This window comes from Manis javanica, chromosome 11, assembly GCF_040802235.1.
Source record: "Manis javanica isolate MJ-LG chromosome 11, MJ_LKY, whole genome shotgun sequence".
Taxonomy (NCBI): Eukaryota; Metazoa; Chordata; class Mammalia; order Pholidota; family Manidae; genus Manis; species Manis javanica.
The window spans coordinates 113,457,589-113,472,569 of NC_133166.1; the positions used below are offsets into that span (position 1 = coordinate 113,457,589).

Below are 14,981 nucleotides of genomic sequence, written 5' to 3' on the forward strand. Positions count from 1 at the left end.
ATAAGCCAGGCGGAGAAAGACAAGTATCAAATGATTTCACTCATCTTTGGAGTCTAAGAACAAAGCAAAAACTGAAGGAACCAAACAGCAGCAGGTTCACAGAACCCATGAATGGACTAACAGTTACCAAAGGGAAAGGGTCTGTGGGGGATGGGTGGGAAGGGAGGGATAAGGGGAGAAATGGGCATTATGATTAGCACACTAATGTGGGGGGGCACGGGGAGGGCAGCACATCACAGAGAAGACAAGCAGTGGTTCCAGAGCATCTTACTATGCTGATGGACAGTGACTGTAATGGGGTATGTGGGGGGGACTCGATAATGGGGACAATCTAGTAACCACAGTGTTGCTCATGTAAGTGTATATTAATCACACCAAAATATTAAAAAAACAATACGGGGATTTGGGTGCCGTAGAAATCGCGTTATGGGCTGAGACTTTCACAGCTGCTTTCCAGAGCCTCCAGGTTGCAGCAGGTATGAATGGCATCATTCCGCTGGTAGCGAATGGGTTGCGCACGCTGGCACCATGAGCAGATTTTGCTGAAGTGGGAGCAATGGACGCTGGGTTGATGGTAGATCCACGTGCCGCAGGACAACGACTCACAATGGGGCATCATTAGGGGGACGGCAGAATCACACCTCTGGGGAGAAGAGGAGAGAGAGAAAATGTCACTGACAAGCCACTGGAATTGGGGGCTGAAGGCTGTGATTTCCCTCACTCCTGGGGTTGCCAGGTTCCTTGTCTTCTCAAGCCCACCCTTGTCCTAATGGCCCGAGTTCCACGGATACACACCCAGGTCTGCCTAGCGGCACCGTGTAGCGTGCTAACATCAGGCTTCCGAGAACCTGTCTGCATGCAGCCTCAGAGCGCAGTCTGCCCATATCCTGTCCTGGGCGCCTCTGTCTCTGGCCGGAAGTCCACACTCACCTTCCTGTGTGCCTACTGCCTGGCCGGGCCCTTGGCCTCCCTGCTCAGGCCTCCTCGAGCGTCTCCTCTCCCCTGGGCACCTGGCTCTGCCCTATCCTACTCCAGGCCTCACACAACCACCCTCCCCGAGAAGCAGCTCCTGGCAGCTGCCACCTTCAGCTGTGCTTCCCCTCTGCCCGGGCCTCCAGCCCCGGGGCCCAGCTGGCTTGCTAGACTCCTCACCACCACGCCCTGCCCTTGTCAGCAGCCTGGCCTGCGTGCACGCAAAGCCTGTGACCCTGCCCTGCATGGGGCAGGCACTGTGGCAGAATGAACCCCAGCAAGGGGCTTCTATCTCTGGCAGGTGTGTTTTGGGCTCCCCGGGGCCCCACACTGCCTGCAGGGAGAGCAGGACGGCTCTCATCTGCCCCTTGACACTTAGAAGGACTTAATGGATCTGTCAAAACTAATGTAGAATCAGGGAGACCGGGGCAGAGCCTGACAGACACCACAGGGCTCTTTCTTTCTCAACACCTACAACCGGGAGCCCATCCACCCCTGTCATCTCTGTGCCCTGCAGGACGGGGTTCTCCTCACTGCATGGGGCCCTGGTTCTGGGGTGGGGGTTACTTCAGGCCCCTCCTCCAGGTGCCCGTCTCCCTTCCTCAGTGGGTTCCCGGGAACCTGCAGTCCTCTCCCTCACTCTGCTGAGGAGACGTCTGCAGGAGCAGCAGGTGACACTCTGCTTTTTGGGGAGTGTTCATGGCAGGAAGAACTTGGCACAAAACTTCCATGGTTTTTCCTGACCTGGGCGATCTCTGCCGTCCCGTGTGTTCTCACCAATCCACCCAAGGGCCGAGGAAGCCCGAGCTTGGCTGGAGTGGACGACAAGCTCTGCCAGCACCGCGGACGGGGGCACCTGTCGGGCAGCCACCCACATCTAGAAGCCTGGGCCTGTGATAAGGGGAGACCCGGGGACGGGGACCAGCTGGGGGTGGGGAATATGGGCCCTCACGCCTTTTCTCTGTCCCAGGCCTCTAGGGCCCAGATGATGTCCTTACTGTGATGCCGGGTGATCAAAGCCCAGCACCCATAACCTCACCACCACAGAAGCCAGGCCTTCTGGGCCCGTGTCTGTGGGGCAGGAGCCGCCTGCCCCTGGCTGCCCTCGGCCCAGCCTGGGGCATCAGCACCTGTCTAGGGCCCTTCTCACCTCTGGTACCTTCATCTTCTCTTTATCAGGATTCCTACAGCACGATACAATGACCGAGGGGCACTTCTGGGCCAGTGCGGCTGGGCTCTAGAAGGAGAAAACAGTGTCTGCTTCTTGGCGGGCAGCTCCTGGGGTAGGGACACTGTGGCTGTTGCCCTGCACCTGTCACTTCCTGGCCACTCCGCCAGTGTTTGCTGGGAGAACTCAAGGACCAAGGGGCAGCACCGTGTCCCTTAGGAGAGAGCCGCCCTAGTGCAAACCCGGCAAACTCTTAGTTTGCAAATAAGGCTGCTCCCCAAAAGGGCAAGAAATTCTATCACCTCGCCTTCGTTCCCGGGGCAGCCCTCCTTAGAGAAGCCTGGCCCTGGGACTCTGGGACTCAGAGGAGGGGACCAGGTCTGAAACCGAGCCCCTTTACCATAACCCACCTGCGTCCTATGGAAGACCCTCCTACACACAGGCGTTTGAACAAAAGCCCCTTGTCTCAGAGGGAATCACAGCAGTTGCTGAAACAGGCCCCTGAGTTGCTCATTCAGTGACAGAGGCCCTCGGTCAGGCTCTGAAGGGAGCACGAGAAGGGTGTCCTCTGTGTGACACTGGGAGCCCCACATCTTATAGGGGGCCCACCATGGCCCTGTCACCCTCTTCTGCCAGCTCTCCCTGCCCAGGTCATGAGGGCTGGGGGTGGGGGAGACTGCCCTAGGCTGCGGGGGGGCTCACTGTGAAGGCCAGTGTGCCCGCAGGCTCTGACACCATCACAACCAAAGCAAACACGACCTACCTTGTGTGGTGCTGGTGGTGGCTTCTGGGAAATAGAAAGATGGAGTGATAAACACAGGTTGGAAGGCTCTGGCTCAGCCTTGTACACAGGAGGGGGCCTGCTCTGCAGCAGAGGGACAGAGCAGGGCCTTGGGTGTCCACCTGAGTGCTCGCTGCGTGTGGGTCTGTGGTCGGCTGGCTCCACCTGCCTGCGCTGAGCCCACCCTTCCCTGTGGGTCCCCGGGGAGACATTCAGCCTAGGATGCCTGGTGCTGCTGCAGGCATCTAACGGGGGGTTTTCATCAGCACCCTATACGTCTTATGAAGACAAGAGATCCTCCCCTTCCCTTCCTGCTCCTCCCCCCTTCCTCCGCACACCCTGAACCGCCCCTGTGCCCGGCCCTCAGGGAAGTCCACCTGGCACCCTGGCTTCCTGTCCTCAGGCCCCCAGTGTGCAGACCTCAGGCCTTCCGGCGTCTTGCTGGGGCTGCGCCCTCACACCCCCGGGGTCCTTCCTCCCATAGTGCTCCCGGGCCTGCCCTTGGGAGCCCAGCTAGCCGGGCCTCTGCGCCCGCCCTACCCGGGGCCCGCCTCTGCCCTCTGCTGTTGCCCTGGTTAGGCAGCACAATGGCCACATGCCATGAAGGTGACATTTTCCCCCAGTATCTCAGGGACCAAGGCCCATCGAGACACCAGTCCTGGAGCTGCCATGGCAGGAATGGGGGCACTTCACATCTGTCCCCTGCCCAGCCTGGCGCCCAGCCCTGACAACTGGGCCCTGAGTAGTGACTGGGAAGGAAGGACAGGGCTCCAGAGATGGGCAGAGGCCATGTGTGTTTTGAAAGGTACAGCTGACCCAGAGGAGAGCATTCGGGGGGCACCTGGCCCTCCCTTTGGGGCCATCGCTGCCCAGGCAGGGTCTGTGCTTTCCTCCAATCCACAGCAGAGGCCCCTCCCTGGCCTTTGTCCCTGTGGGTCCTTCAGAAGCCTGAGTCGGGCCTGGGGTCACTTCTCCTCAGGGGTAGGGCCGCTCACAGGTCCCCTCTCTGGGCCAAGCCTGAGGCACAAAGCCCCTCAGAGGCCAGGCTGTGTGCCCAGGAATGGGAGGGTGGCTCTGAGCCCCCATGTGCGCAGGTGATGACCTCAGAACTGACGGGAACCTTCCCACAGGTGGAATCCCGGGGCAGCCAGGAGTCCCCATACTTTGGGGGACGGCTGGGGAGTGCCTGGGCCACAGGGCTGTGTAGTCAGGGGTCACTCACACTTTTACTGCGCCATCGCCAGATACAGCAGCAGCACAGCACCAGGAAAAAGGGCAGCATCAGGAGGGGCACAGCCCAGTAGAGAGAGTGTAAACTGAGGAACACCCCTCTGGGAGGCCCTCCATCTGGCTGAGTATCCTCTTTGTCTTCCGGCCCACCATCTGGAAGGGCTCTTTGTTGGGCAGGCGGTGGTGTGGCACCCAGTAAGGCAGGTGGGGTCCCCTCCTGAGGAAAGCACACGTGTTAAGTCCTCGTGCACCTGGGCAGCTTCCTGTGGTGCCCATCACTTGGCATCCCACCCCACACCTCCAAATCCACCTTTCCCCCTTACACTCAGATTACCCCACTCTGAGAGGCCACAGCAGGACTAGGAGCCAGGGGCTGGGCCCTGAGGGCCCTGAAGCACCCTGGGCCACAGACCCTGCTCAGAGGCTCTGACCCAGAACCCTGCCAGGGTGTCCGGCATCCTCCGTGCTGGGCCACAGGCAGTGCCCACTGCATGCCCGGGCTGACAGCACAGGGGCCTGGGGAGGTGCCCACCAGTGAAGGCACACATGGGGTGCAGGGGGGCTCCTGGGGCCGGGATGAAGGGGGTCTGCAGCATCAGGGCAGCACCCTGGGTCTATCTCCCCATAGCCTGGCCCTCCCTGGCCCCTACCCAGAGCTGCTCAGCCCCTCTGAGCTGCACTTCCACATCCGGAGGAGCGAGTGAGGGGACACCTGTGAGGTTTAGGGTTCAAACCCCATCCTGGTACAGGGCAGGCCCGTAAGGAATGGGGGCTCCTGTCCTGTTCTTCTTCATAGTCACGGAGAAGCCCACTGTATCTGTGCAGTCAGGGGCTGCAAGGCCTGAACCGGTCACCCAAGTGCGATGCTTCAGGTTAGGGGGAGAGGGACAGGGCGACGTGGACTCGTGCCCAGGAGGCAGGGCCGAGGAGAGGGGAGGCCAGGCCAGGGCGGGGGGGAAGCCACTGTGCTGGGAGTAGACACCGGTTGGCTCCTGAGTTCTTCTCCCAATGTGCCTGTTGAAGGGCGCTTGTCACCAGGTGGGACCCCAATGGGCAAGTGGGTCAGTTCCGTCTGCTGCCGGGAGCAGACATCCAGGGATAAGTATAAACAGACATGCCCAGGAGTGTCAGTGCTGTCGGAAGCCAGGCGTGGGAGCAGGGGCTGTACCCGCAGCGGGGCCCGAGCACCAGTGCAGTGGAATTCACCTCCACTATGCAGGGCCGGAGGGGGTCCCAGCCTCCAGGGCTCCTGGGTCTGAGACCCCAGTTTTGAGGGCCTGGACTCTAGCTCCCTGCACACAGCCTCCAGCCTCCACCCCCCACCTAAGCCAGACCCAGAGGGAGCTCTGAACTCCCCACCAGGAGACCCAGGCCAGGGAGGCGGCAAGGTGGGAGTCAAGGGGCCGCTCTCAGCACTGTCCCGGAGTCTGCTTGGAGCTCCAAGTGCAGGGTGCCATGTGCCTTCAGGGACCCTGGGCTTGCAACAGGGCAGAGGAGCTGCACGGCCGCAGACACCTTCACAGGGGTACCCCGAGGGCACTTCTGAAGCCTGAGCGGGGGCACCGCTCCCCAGGGAAAGGTTCAGGGGCTGCCGTGGCTGTGAGGTGCTGCCCAGGTGCCCAGCTGCCCAAGCGACTTGCTGGGCCTGCCCTGGACACTGTTCCTGCCTTTGGCTTCCCAGTGTGTCTCCCTGTCCGGGGATGCACAGAGTACAGTCCCAGGGGGCGGCAGTAGTCTCACCCTGGACGTCGCACAGGTCGTCCTGCTGATCTCTAAATCCTTCTTGATGAAGGTGAGGCCATTATCCAGGCTGATATCGATGAGGACGGCCCTAGAGCACAGAAAGGGCAGACGGTGACCCGCAGCCCAGACGGCACCGTGCGTGCGCTTGGCTCAACCTGCACCCGACCGTGGTCCTCGTTGTAACAGCTCTGATCAGCGGGTATTCAGGACCCTGAGTAGGGGGCAGCACGGGGCAGGAGGGCCCACCCCAGGACAGATGAGGCCCCCTGTGCAATGAAGGCTGAGCAGGCTGTGAGGAGCCCTGCAGGGCCCAGATGCCCTCGTGGCCACGGGCCAAGTGGCCAGGCGGGCTGTTTGGTGTCACCTCCCAAACTCTTTTCCATGACAGAGCATGCTGGCTTGGCCCTGAAAGGTGCCTGGGCCACAGGTACCGTCCCTGGGGCCCGGCACCTCCTGCATCCTGCCCTCCTTGAGAGAGCCTGGGTGACAGGGGATCACAGCCCCTCAGGGGACCACCCGCACAGGTGGGTGCAGAGGAAGCCCTGAGCCCTCCCAGAACTGGTGTGAGCAGCTCCTCCAGAGGACGCATCACGCACGCTGGTCCCGCCATAGTGCCCATAACTGACCACATTCCCTGAGCTTTACGCTTACCGGCCCCGATTATTCATCTTCAGTCCTGGGCAGGTAACGGAGGTGTCTTCCACCGATAAAGCCTTCATTCCTGGAAGAAAGTGACACGCAAATAATGTCAATGGACATGTCCCCACATCCCCGACGCCCCTCCTGTGGCCCTTGGCAAGCAGAGCTCGCCCCTTGGCGGATGTCGGCTTCCGTTCTCTGCCTGCCTGGGAGCACCTGCCTCACACCAAGTGCCGTGCTGCTGACCCGACTGTCATTTCAGCTGCGACCTTCTGAACATTCTTACCCTTCGTTGGAGCTCAGAATGAAAACTCAATGCTAAGTATGGTCAGGGGAAAGGATTGGTGTCTGGGTGGGGAAAGGCTAGGATTAAATGGGCAAAAATACCCAAAGCGGTGCAAACTGACTTTCCCGTTGGATGTGCCCAGTCCGGAGAGGAGGAGGATGGGACGGCAGCCCAGCACGCAGAGGGGCCTGGACAGGCATGAGTGACTGGAAAGGAGTTTTCAAACCAGTATTACATGCATGGGATGAACTCCCATTTATTAGTGTCCTCTCTAATTTCTCTTAAGAGTGTCCTTCACTTTCTTGGTTAGGTTCATTTCTAGGTAGTTTATTCTTTTTGATGCATTTGTGAATGGAATTGTTTTCCTGATTTCTCTTTCTGCTAGTTCATCATTAGGGTATAGGAATGCAACAGATTTCTGTGTACTAATTCTGTATCCTGAGAATTGGCTGAATTCAGATATTAGTTCCAGTAGTTTTGGAATGGAGCCTTTAGGGTTTTTTATGGCATCATGTTTCAATCTCAAGTGAACACACCATCCTGGCAGACCTGGCAGAGACTCAGAGCCCTGGGGCTGCGTCGACTTCCCTCCCATAGACTCATGGACTCGAGTCCTTGCCTCCCAAGGGAAGGGAGAGCCCAGGAAAGGGCGGGGGTGCATCTCTTAGGGCGCACCCCACCCAAAACCCCACCAGGGCTACAGGACAGGCTGCTCCCGGGGGTATGATGGTGCTGGGGATCGATTCAGTCCTGGGCACGAGCGGCAGGTGCCCAAGCACCCAGCCAGTGACCCCTTCCACTGTCCATGCTGCTGGTTTTTGGGGTGTGCACAGTGAATGGCCAGCATGGGCCCTGGTTTGCTGGGGGACAGCTGTCACCGGGGGACAGGAGGGGCTGCTTACGGATGATTTCCTTCCCAGTGCGAAACTGACAGACAACGTCATCGTTGCGGACGCCCTGAAAACCTTTTCCAATAACCTTGACGGTCTTTTTCCCTGCAAGAGTAATATCCAGACATCTGTGTGGGGAAGCGTGGCGGTGTTTTCCTCAGATCACAGCTATGGCAGGCCGCCCCCACAACAGAATTCCCATGAACCCTTGGGGCGTGCAGCTGTAGCTGAACCCACATCTGGGCAACCCCCTGGCCAAATCTTCTCCTTTCGGTCATTGACGGCGTACTCCCGGGAGCCTGGGCTGGGTGCAGTCTTAGGTGCCTCTCCCCACTTCCCATGACCCACGAAGTCCATCCATTAAAGGCCCCCAGCCTAGTTCCCTCCATAGGTGCAAACCCAGCCAGGGGTTTCTGCTCTGAAATCCCGACGTGCCCCCTAATGGGCGCAGGCAGGGACCAGGCAACCCTGAGACTATACACATTCACACCACATGTGCCACACACGCCACACACACACACACACGGTGCGCTCATACACACCACACAGACTGGAACCACATACAACACTCCCACCACACACATGGCACATTCACAAAACACACACACACACACTCCTGCGTTTACAACAGCGACCCCAGTTATCACCTCTAGTGCACAGAGAGGAGAAGTCCACAGACGTAATCTCTACACAAGACCTGGCTATGAGCTGCAATAGAGAGAGAGAGGAGTGGCAGGGTCACGGGCGTGCACGGCGGGGGCGCGGCGTGCAGCCCCCTCCATGCCCCTCACTCACGGGGTCAACGATGTCTTCCAGTCCGCTGTACCCAGTGTCCACTGCAAGCACATGACCCACTGTGCCAGCAATTTCCAGGAGCTGAAAGGGAGAGGAGACAGCCTGGGCCCACAGCCAGGGGTGATGACCCAGAGGTCCCCGTCCCAGGACACAGACACGGAGGGCTACACCCCGGCACCTCCAGCAGCCCCCGCTCAGGGGAGGGAAAACACTTCCACGCTCACCTCTGCTGTGCAGGTCTTACACAACACTTGCTACTCATTCTGAACGGCCACCTTGCACATCTTTCAACTCCCTGGGCCCAGCCTCAGCGGACAGGCCCCCCCGTACTCCCCAGGGACCTCCTGGTGGGTGGAGGCCCATCGTCTGGGCGACCCTGAGAGCGCCGTCTTTGAAGCTTTCCCCTGCGAGGCTCCCAAGGGACCCCCCTTTCGCTGCTCAGAATTACCTGGTATTTCTGGGAATCTTGCACACCCACGAAATACAGAGTTGCCCCCAGCTGCCTGGATTTTTCAGCCTGAGAAAGAGGAAGTCTTGGGTATAATAAATTTGGTCCAAATATGTGGACCCAAAGGCTGCTAACAATGGGCTTAACTCACTTCAACTTTTGTCTCCGCAAAGGATTCTGGTAGGAGTGGTCCACCTGTCAGCGCGATGATGAGGCTGGGGACCCTCTCTCCTGCGGGAGAGGCAGGGCGTGACTGGGTCAATGAGAGCAACGGCCACCGGCTTCCAGGACCCGAGCACTGCTCCCCACACCTCACCCTCCTGGGGAGAGGCCACCCCGACCTGAGCACCTGCCACCCACATGCCTGGAAGGCTTTGCAGCTTATCATGCAACAAGGAGGGCCTCCAGCCCAGGACCCACTTTGCAGATGAGGAGACTGAGCCCAGCTTAGGGTTCCTCCTACAGAACTGTCACTTCTCCCAGATGGCACAACCTTAGCCCTGAAAGGCAACGCCAGCAATTTCACAGGACAAGCACCAGCCTTCCAGAGGAGCAAAAGCAGGAGGGGGCACCCCTACTGTGCGCGACTCCCGCCCGACCACGCAGGCCCGTTCCAGCTCTGGGCCTCACCCACAGCTCTCCCGAGGGCACCTGCACACCCAGGCTCAGGGCTCGAGTAAGAGGCAGGTGAGCAGTAGACCCCCTCCCAGGCTCAGTGCCTCTCCCGGGGCCACACAGCTTCCCTAGACCCTACAGCCAAGGTGAGGATGCTTCTGGGACAGGCACAGTCGCTCACACTGCGGGAGACCCAGAGCAGGAGCCTCAGCCCAAGGGCGGGAGCTGGAGGGAGAAGGAGTCAGGGCGGAGCGCCTGCTCAGCAGGGGGAAGCGCGGGCTCCCTCCTCACCCTGAGGCCCCACCGCTCCAGGACCCTCTGGGTCTCCCCCTTTCTCCTTCATGCAGCCCGGCTCCAGGGCCAGCGCCCCCCACTTCCTAGGAACCATGGCGTCGTCCGCGGGACCCCTGGCTGTGCTGCGGAACATCACGGGGTGGCTTTCAGCCCCACCCCTCAGAGCGGGAGGCTGCCGCTCAGAGAGGGCAAGCAGCTGGTCCCGGCGTCAGCGCCAGGACGCGGCCTGGGCAGGGCCGCCCCGGCCTCAGGAAGGCCCAGGCCTGGCTCTTTCCCGGGACTCCACCGCCAGGAAGGAGGAAGCAGCTCCCTTACCTGCAGCACGTGTTCTTTCCATCTGCTCATTCGCCTGCAGCAAAAGGAAGGAAGATGTTGGGGGGGGACAGTGAGACGACCCAGTGATGACCCTCTGCCAACCTCATAAAGCAGAGGCACATCCCAGAAATCCAGATTCCGTACCCTTTTCAATCCGTGCTGCATATTTATGGCTCCTGAAGGTATGACATTCAACAGATCGACAAGACCAGTGTTTATTTTATTTCTGAAAAGAAAAAAATCAGAGCAGGTGGGAGATGGAATGAGGGGTTGCCTCTTACAAGCGGCCCCAGGCTGCCCTTGTCCGTCTGCACGAGCAGCCCTTCCGGGACGGGTGAGGGCCACGTCAAGCAGCCCTGGCCCGGCCCTCTGCCCCGTGCCTTTGGCATTGGCTGGCCTGGTTCCCACCGTCCCAGTCCCGTATCCGGTGAGTGGGGTGGGGAGGGCATGCGTCTGTCTAGCCCCATAGATGTGGCCTGGGCTCTCTGCGCTCAGCTCTGTCTAAGCCGTGCAGAACTGGGGACCTCACCCCGGGATACACCCTGACTGCCCCCGGTGAGTATGGGGAGATGCCAAGTGTGATTCCATCACAGTGTGACTGGCAGCACGCCCGCCCCCCGGGGGCCCTGGAGAGGGTGCACTCTTCTCCCACCCTTAAGGCAGAGCTTGGGAAGGTCACCGTGGCCCCTCCTGTCCACGGGCCCTGGGCCCCTCCAGTGCAGGGTCCTCGGGCCTTCTGCTGCTCCTCCCACTCCCAACCATTTTCCTCCATGAGAATCTGAACCTCCCTGCTACTCAGAAGCTCCATCCCCTCCCGCCTCCCGCCTAGACCCTCCTGGGATGCAGGCCCACGGGGCCTTCCTCCAGCACCCTGCCCCAGCCTGGTGTTCAGGACCCACTCCTGGGCTCCCCTCACCAGACTCGGGGGGAACATGCTCCCCTCCACTGCAGCACCCACACTTGGGTGATACCATCCCTTCGTCCCTGGTTCTGACTGTCCCCTCTTCCCCAGTGGCCCGGGGCAGAAAGTGACACACAACCGCAGGTGCCAGGCTGTGTCCCTAGAGGCCCCCACATCTGCTCCACCTGATCTGGGAATCTTCGCAGTCGGCCTGCTCTAGGGAAAGGGTTGAGCATGGAGGGCTGGACTCGGAGGGGAGGAGTCTGCCTACCAGCACAGGGTCCGGCCAGGGCCAGTGCACAGGCTGCAGTGGGGCCCGGGGGGCCAGGGCTGTAGGTGGGGGGTGGGCAGAGAGGGGAGGGCCCAGGACACCGTGCCTGCACACCCGTGTGCTCCTCGGTGCGGCTCAGGGACCCCCTCTGCTCCCTGGCCCTCCCTGTTGGCCTGATCGCTGGGTCTGCTCTAGGGGATCAATGAAACACTTACCTGTCCGAGGTCAGCTGCATATTGACGTGGCCTTGCGTCGAGTATGTAATGAATGACATGCGCTGTTCAGGGCTTGGGAGGAAACATGGACTTGTGAGCAACTATACACACAGGGTGAAAGTGATGCTGGTGTGCAACAGGCAGGGGGCGCCCCCCAAGTTCCCTGCTCTCCGTTCTGTCTCTTAGTGTGGAGCCCATTTCCTGGACTCCACAAGTTCTCATCACTTTAGTGAAGGATCATGAGGCCCGGCAGGCGCGCAGCCCTCCTGTCAGAGTGCGGCAGAGCGCCCTGCGGACCCAAAGCCCGGAAGTCTGTTTCCCTCTCTGCCTCTCTCTCTCTCTCACTCACACACACGCGCACAGGGCTGCTGCGTGCACAGGAGACAGGCAGCTACCTGCTCTTCACGAGGGCCTCCCTCGCTGGCCGCCCCTCTCCCCTCCTGACAGATTCTTGGTCCTTTCCCTTCTCCTCCTCCCTGGACGATCTTCCCCACCTCCCTCCCCCTCGCCTCAAAGAAATTATGCTCCCTCCTCAGCCATTCATATTTCCTAATCTGTGAGGGCCTCCAGGGAAGATGTGCCCCTGAAAACAAGGACAGACCCCCAGGAAGGAGCCAAGCAGGGCTGCAGAGATTTTAGGAAACAAGTGTGATCTGTCCTTCTCTCCTGTTCGGAACAGTGACCTGAGCTTTGCGACCTGAGGCAGGCCCGGGTCCACTGCATCTAAACAGCAAAGTACTCAGAGAGGAAATCGCCCTGCAACACAGAGCTGAAAAGCCGTACTTTTTAAATCTGTTCACCAAATCCCGCACAAAGCTCTGTGTGAACATCCAGTTGTGTACACCTTGTGATCTGAAAAAGAAGAAGACGTGAGTCAGAGACGGAGGTGCATGTATCATGTGAGCACGGTTGCTGCCTTCCCTGCCTTCCACTGGCCCTTAGCAGGCTCCTCCGTGTGTGTGTGTGTGTGTGCGTGCGTGTGTGTGTGTGTGTGCGTGTGTGTGTGTGTGCGCGTGCGTGTGTGTGTGTGTGTGCGTGCGTGTGTGTGTGCGTGCGTGCGTGTGTGTGTGTGCGTGTGTGTGCGTGTATGTGTGTGTGTGTGTGTTGTGTGCATTTGTAATGTGTTCTATCTTAAATTTATGTTCAAGCATTTCCTTGATAAATTTAAAAATGAAATTACAGACAAACTAGTGGCATGAAGTGTGAAAAAGACAGACTGGGAAGCTCTAAGCCTTAGTTTCCACAAAGAAACACTGACCAAACAGAGGTTTAAACTGGAAACAGTATACTTCCACGGAAAACAACAAAGGTAGGCAGAAACCGAGGGAAAAAGAAAGAATGGACATACAAGACAAGCAGAAGCAAACAATAAGATGATACAGCCAGGCCTTACACACCAAGCATCACTCTAAATGTGTGTGGCACCGGGTGGCTGAGTACATAATAAAACCCAAATATTTGCTGCTTACAAAAGACTCATTCAGCTCTAAAGATATATGTCGGTTAAAAGTGAAGTGATAGAAGAAGAAATTCCATGCAAGTGGAAATCAGAAGAAATCAGCCATAGTTATATCAGATAAAATAGTCTTCAAGCCAAAAATGGTAACAAGAGCCAGTGAAACAGGATTCTGGGTAAATGGTGGAGTAGAGAGAGCCTGAAGTCACCTTCTCCACCAGATCTACACTTACACACAGAGTCTTTCACCCTGAAGAAGAGTGGAGACTGAAGTGACCACCACCTTTTATACAGAGAGGGACAGAAAGATCACGCACACATGGAACCCCAAAGCAGCAGGAGACACAGAGACGCAGGAACCCCAGGAACCCCAATCCCAGCACAGCAATTTCCCCGCCCGCTGATTAAGGGGCATGCAGGCCACAGATCTGGGCCATGTGGTTGGAGGGACTGAGTCCTCTAGAAACCACATGGTGGCCTTCAATCCTTTTCAAGAGGAAAGTCCCAGGGAACAAATGCCTGGGGCATTCTTTCTGCCCCAGGGAGTCCGCAGAGAGTCTGTTCCTTGAATGTGACCGGACAGTCCCTGCTTCCCTCTCTCAGAGCCTGGGGCCCCCTACTGACCCCAGGGACAGCACTGTTCTATGGCAGCGACTAGAGCAGGTGGGCCACTCACGAGTCTAGGACGAAGTACACGTCGTAAGTGCTCCAGCAGGATTCCCCATCTGCTGGGCTCTCCTGGAGCCTGGAGCTGGGGTCGTGACCTTGGTCCTGGGTGGGGTGGCGGAGGGTGCTCCTGGTGGTCGGGAGCGGAGATGGCGGCAGCAGCAGCAGGAAGACCACCAGCACGGGGCCCCGCATCCTGGGGCCGCTGTTCTTGCCTCGGCCCAGTCCCTGGGGGCCCAGGCGGGCCCCGTAAACTGCAGGCCACCTCAGGCTAACACCTCCTCTGCTTCCTCGCGCGCTCAGGGTCCTCGGCACTCCCGACCTCAGCGCTACTCACGCTCTGATCAGTATACCTTGCACCTGCCAGCAGCCACCTGATACCTGCCCTGTGGGTCCAAGTAGCAAGTGGTGGGCTGTGGGGTGATGGCCCCGCTACTTATGCACCTTCACCCCGCCCTGCTGACGTAGGTCCATTATGATGGACAATAGGTTGCCCTGGTGACCTTGTGAACTGCAGCTCTGCCGGGTGCTCTCCCTGTGGGCATCCCCAGGCAGGAGTTTGAAGGGGCAGTAAGATGAGGCCTCCATTTGTCCCTTATCCCAAACCCTCCCAGGGAGTCTACAATTTCAAGGAAACCCGGCCCTTTGGTAAACTGACAGAGGGCAGCTGAGGGGGCCTCCACACAGACATCACTGAGTGTGGGGAGGTGGAGAGAAGATTGCTCTAAGTTTATTTGTGGGGACACTGAAGTCACCCAAGGGATAGAAGGATCTAGAAGAAGGCTGTGAAAGCAGGCCAGTGTCCTTTGTGAATGCGGGACATTCCAGTTATCTGCTCTGTGTATTGAACCATCGCAGACCTAGGGACATAAAGCAGAAAAATTTCATATGCGCACAGGTTCTGTGGATTAGAAATTCAGAGATGTCTGAGCGGGCACGGGTTGACTTTCCTCCATGGAAAACCCACTTGCTCTTTCATGTAAATTCTGGAATCATATCATACATTCTCCACTCTCCTAAACCTCTCTTAGTATTTTAGCAAAACAGAAGTTACATATGTAGATACATTTGGAGGGATTTGAATCTGCTGTCTGGACCACTCTCACCAGTGAACATCAGGCACCCCGCCCTGCTTCCCTCCTTAGGGGCAAAACCAGCCACGGGTTTCTGATCTGAAATGCCCAGGTGCCCCCTACTGGGTGCAGGCAGGGGGCGCACAGAGGGGGACGCAGCTCTGAGGGCCACCCTGCCCCAATCCCAGCGTGGGCTGCAGTGAAGGCTACTCCCTGGTGCCCG

General features: G+C 58.7%; 1 protein-coding gene across 1 annotated transcript; it reads right to left on the reverse strand.

The window, feature by feature from the left end:
• Positions 1 to 346: 346 nt before the first annotated feature.
• Positions 347 to 14,702, reverse strand: LOC140844550 (anthrax toxin receptor-like). Its single transcript, XM_073217416.1, has 15 exons — positions 13,696 to 14,702; positions 12,347 to 12,415; positions 11,564 to 11,635; positions 10,321 to 10,402; positions 10,177 to 10,210; positions 9,104 to 9,183; positions 8,953 to 9,021; positions 8,505 to 8,585; positions 8,357 to 8,417; positions 7,722 to 7,814; positions 6,546 to 6,615; positions 5,892 to 5,982; positions 4,144 to 4,368; positions 2,123 to 2,209; positions 347 to 643 (listed from the first exon to the last, which is right to left on the reverse strand). The coding sequence occupies exons 1-15, from the start codon at positions 13,878 to 13,880 to the stop codon at positions 425 to 427; spliced, it is 1,518 nt and encodes a 505-aa protein (XP_073073517.1). The 5' UTR covers positions 13,881 to 14,702; the 3' UTR covers positions 347 to 424.
• Between the last annotated feature and the right edge of the window lie 279 nt (positions 14,703 to 14,981).

Bases quoted from the DNA above. Each gene is read 5' to 3' on its own strand.
- LOC140844550 (XM_073217416.1), bottom strand. From the start codon at position 13,880: ATGCGGGGCCCCGTGCTGGTGGTCTTCCTGCTGCTGCTGCCGCCATCT. The intron at 10,403-11,563 runs GTAAGTGTTTCA...TTTTCTTTTCAG, and splicing joins ATGCAGCTGACCTCGGACAG to AAATAAAATAAACACTGGTC. The intron at 7,815-8,356 runs GTGATAACTGGG...TTACTCTTGCAG, and splicing joins CTCCTCTCTGTGCACTAGAG to GGAAAAAGACCGTCAAGGTT.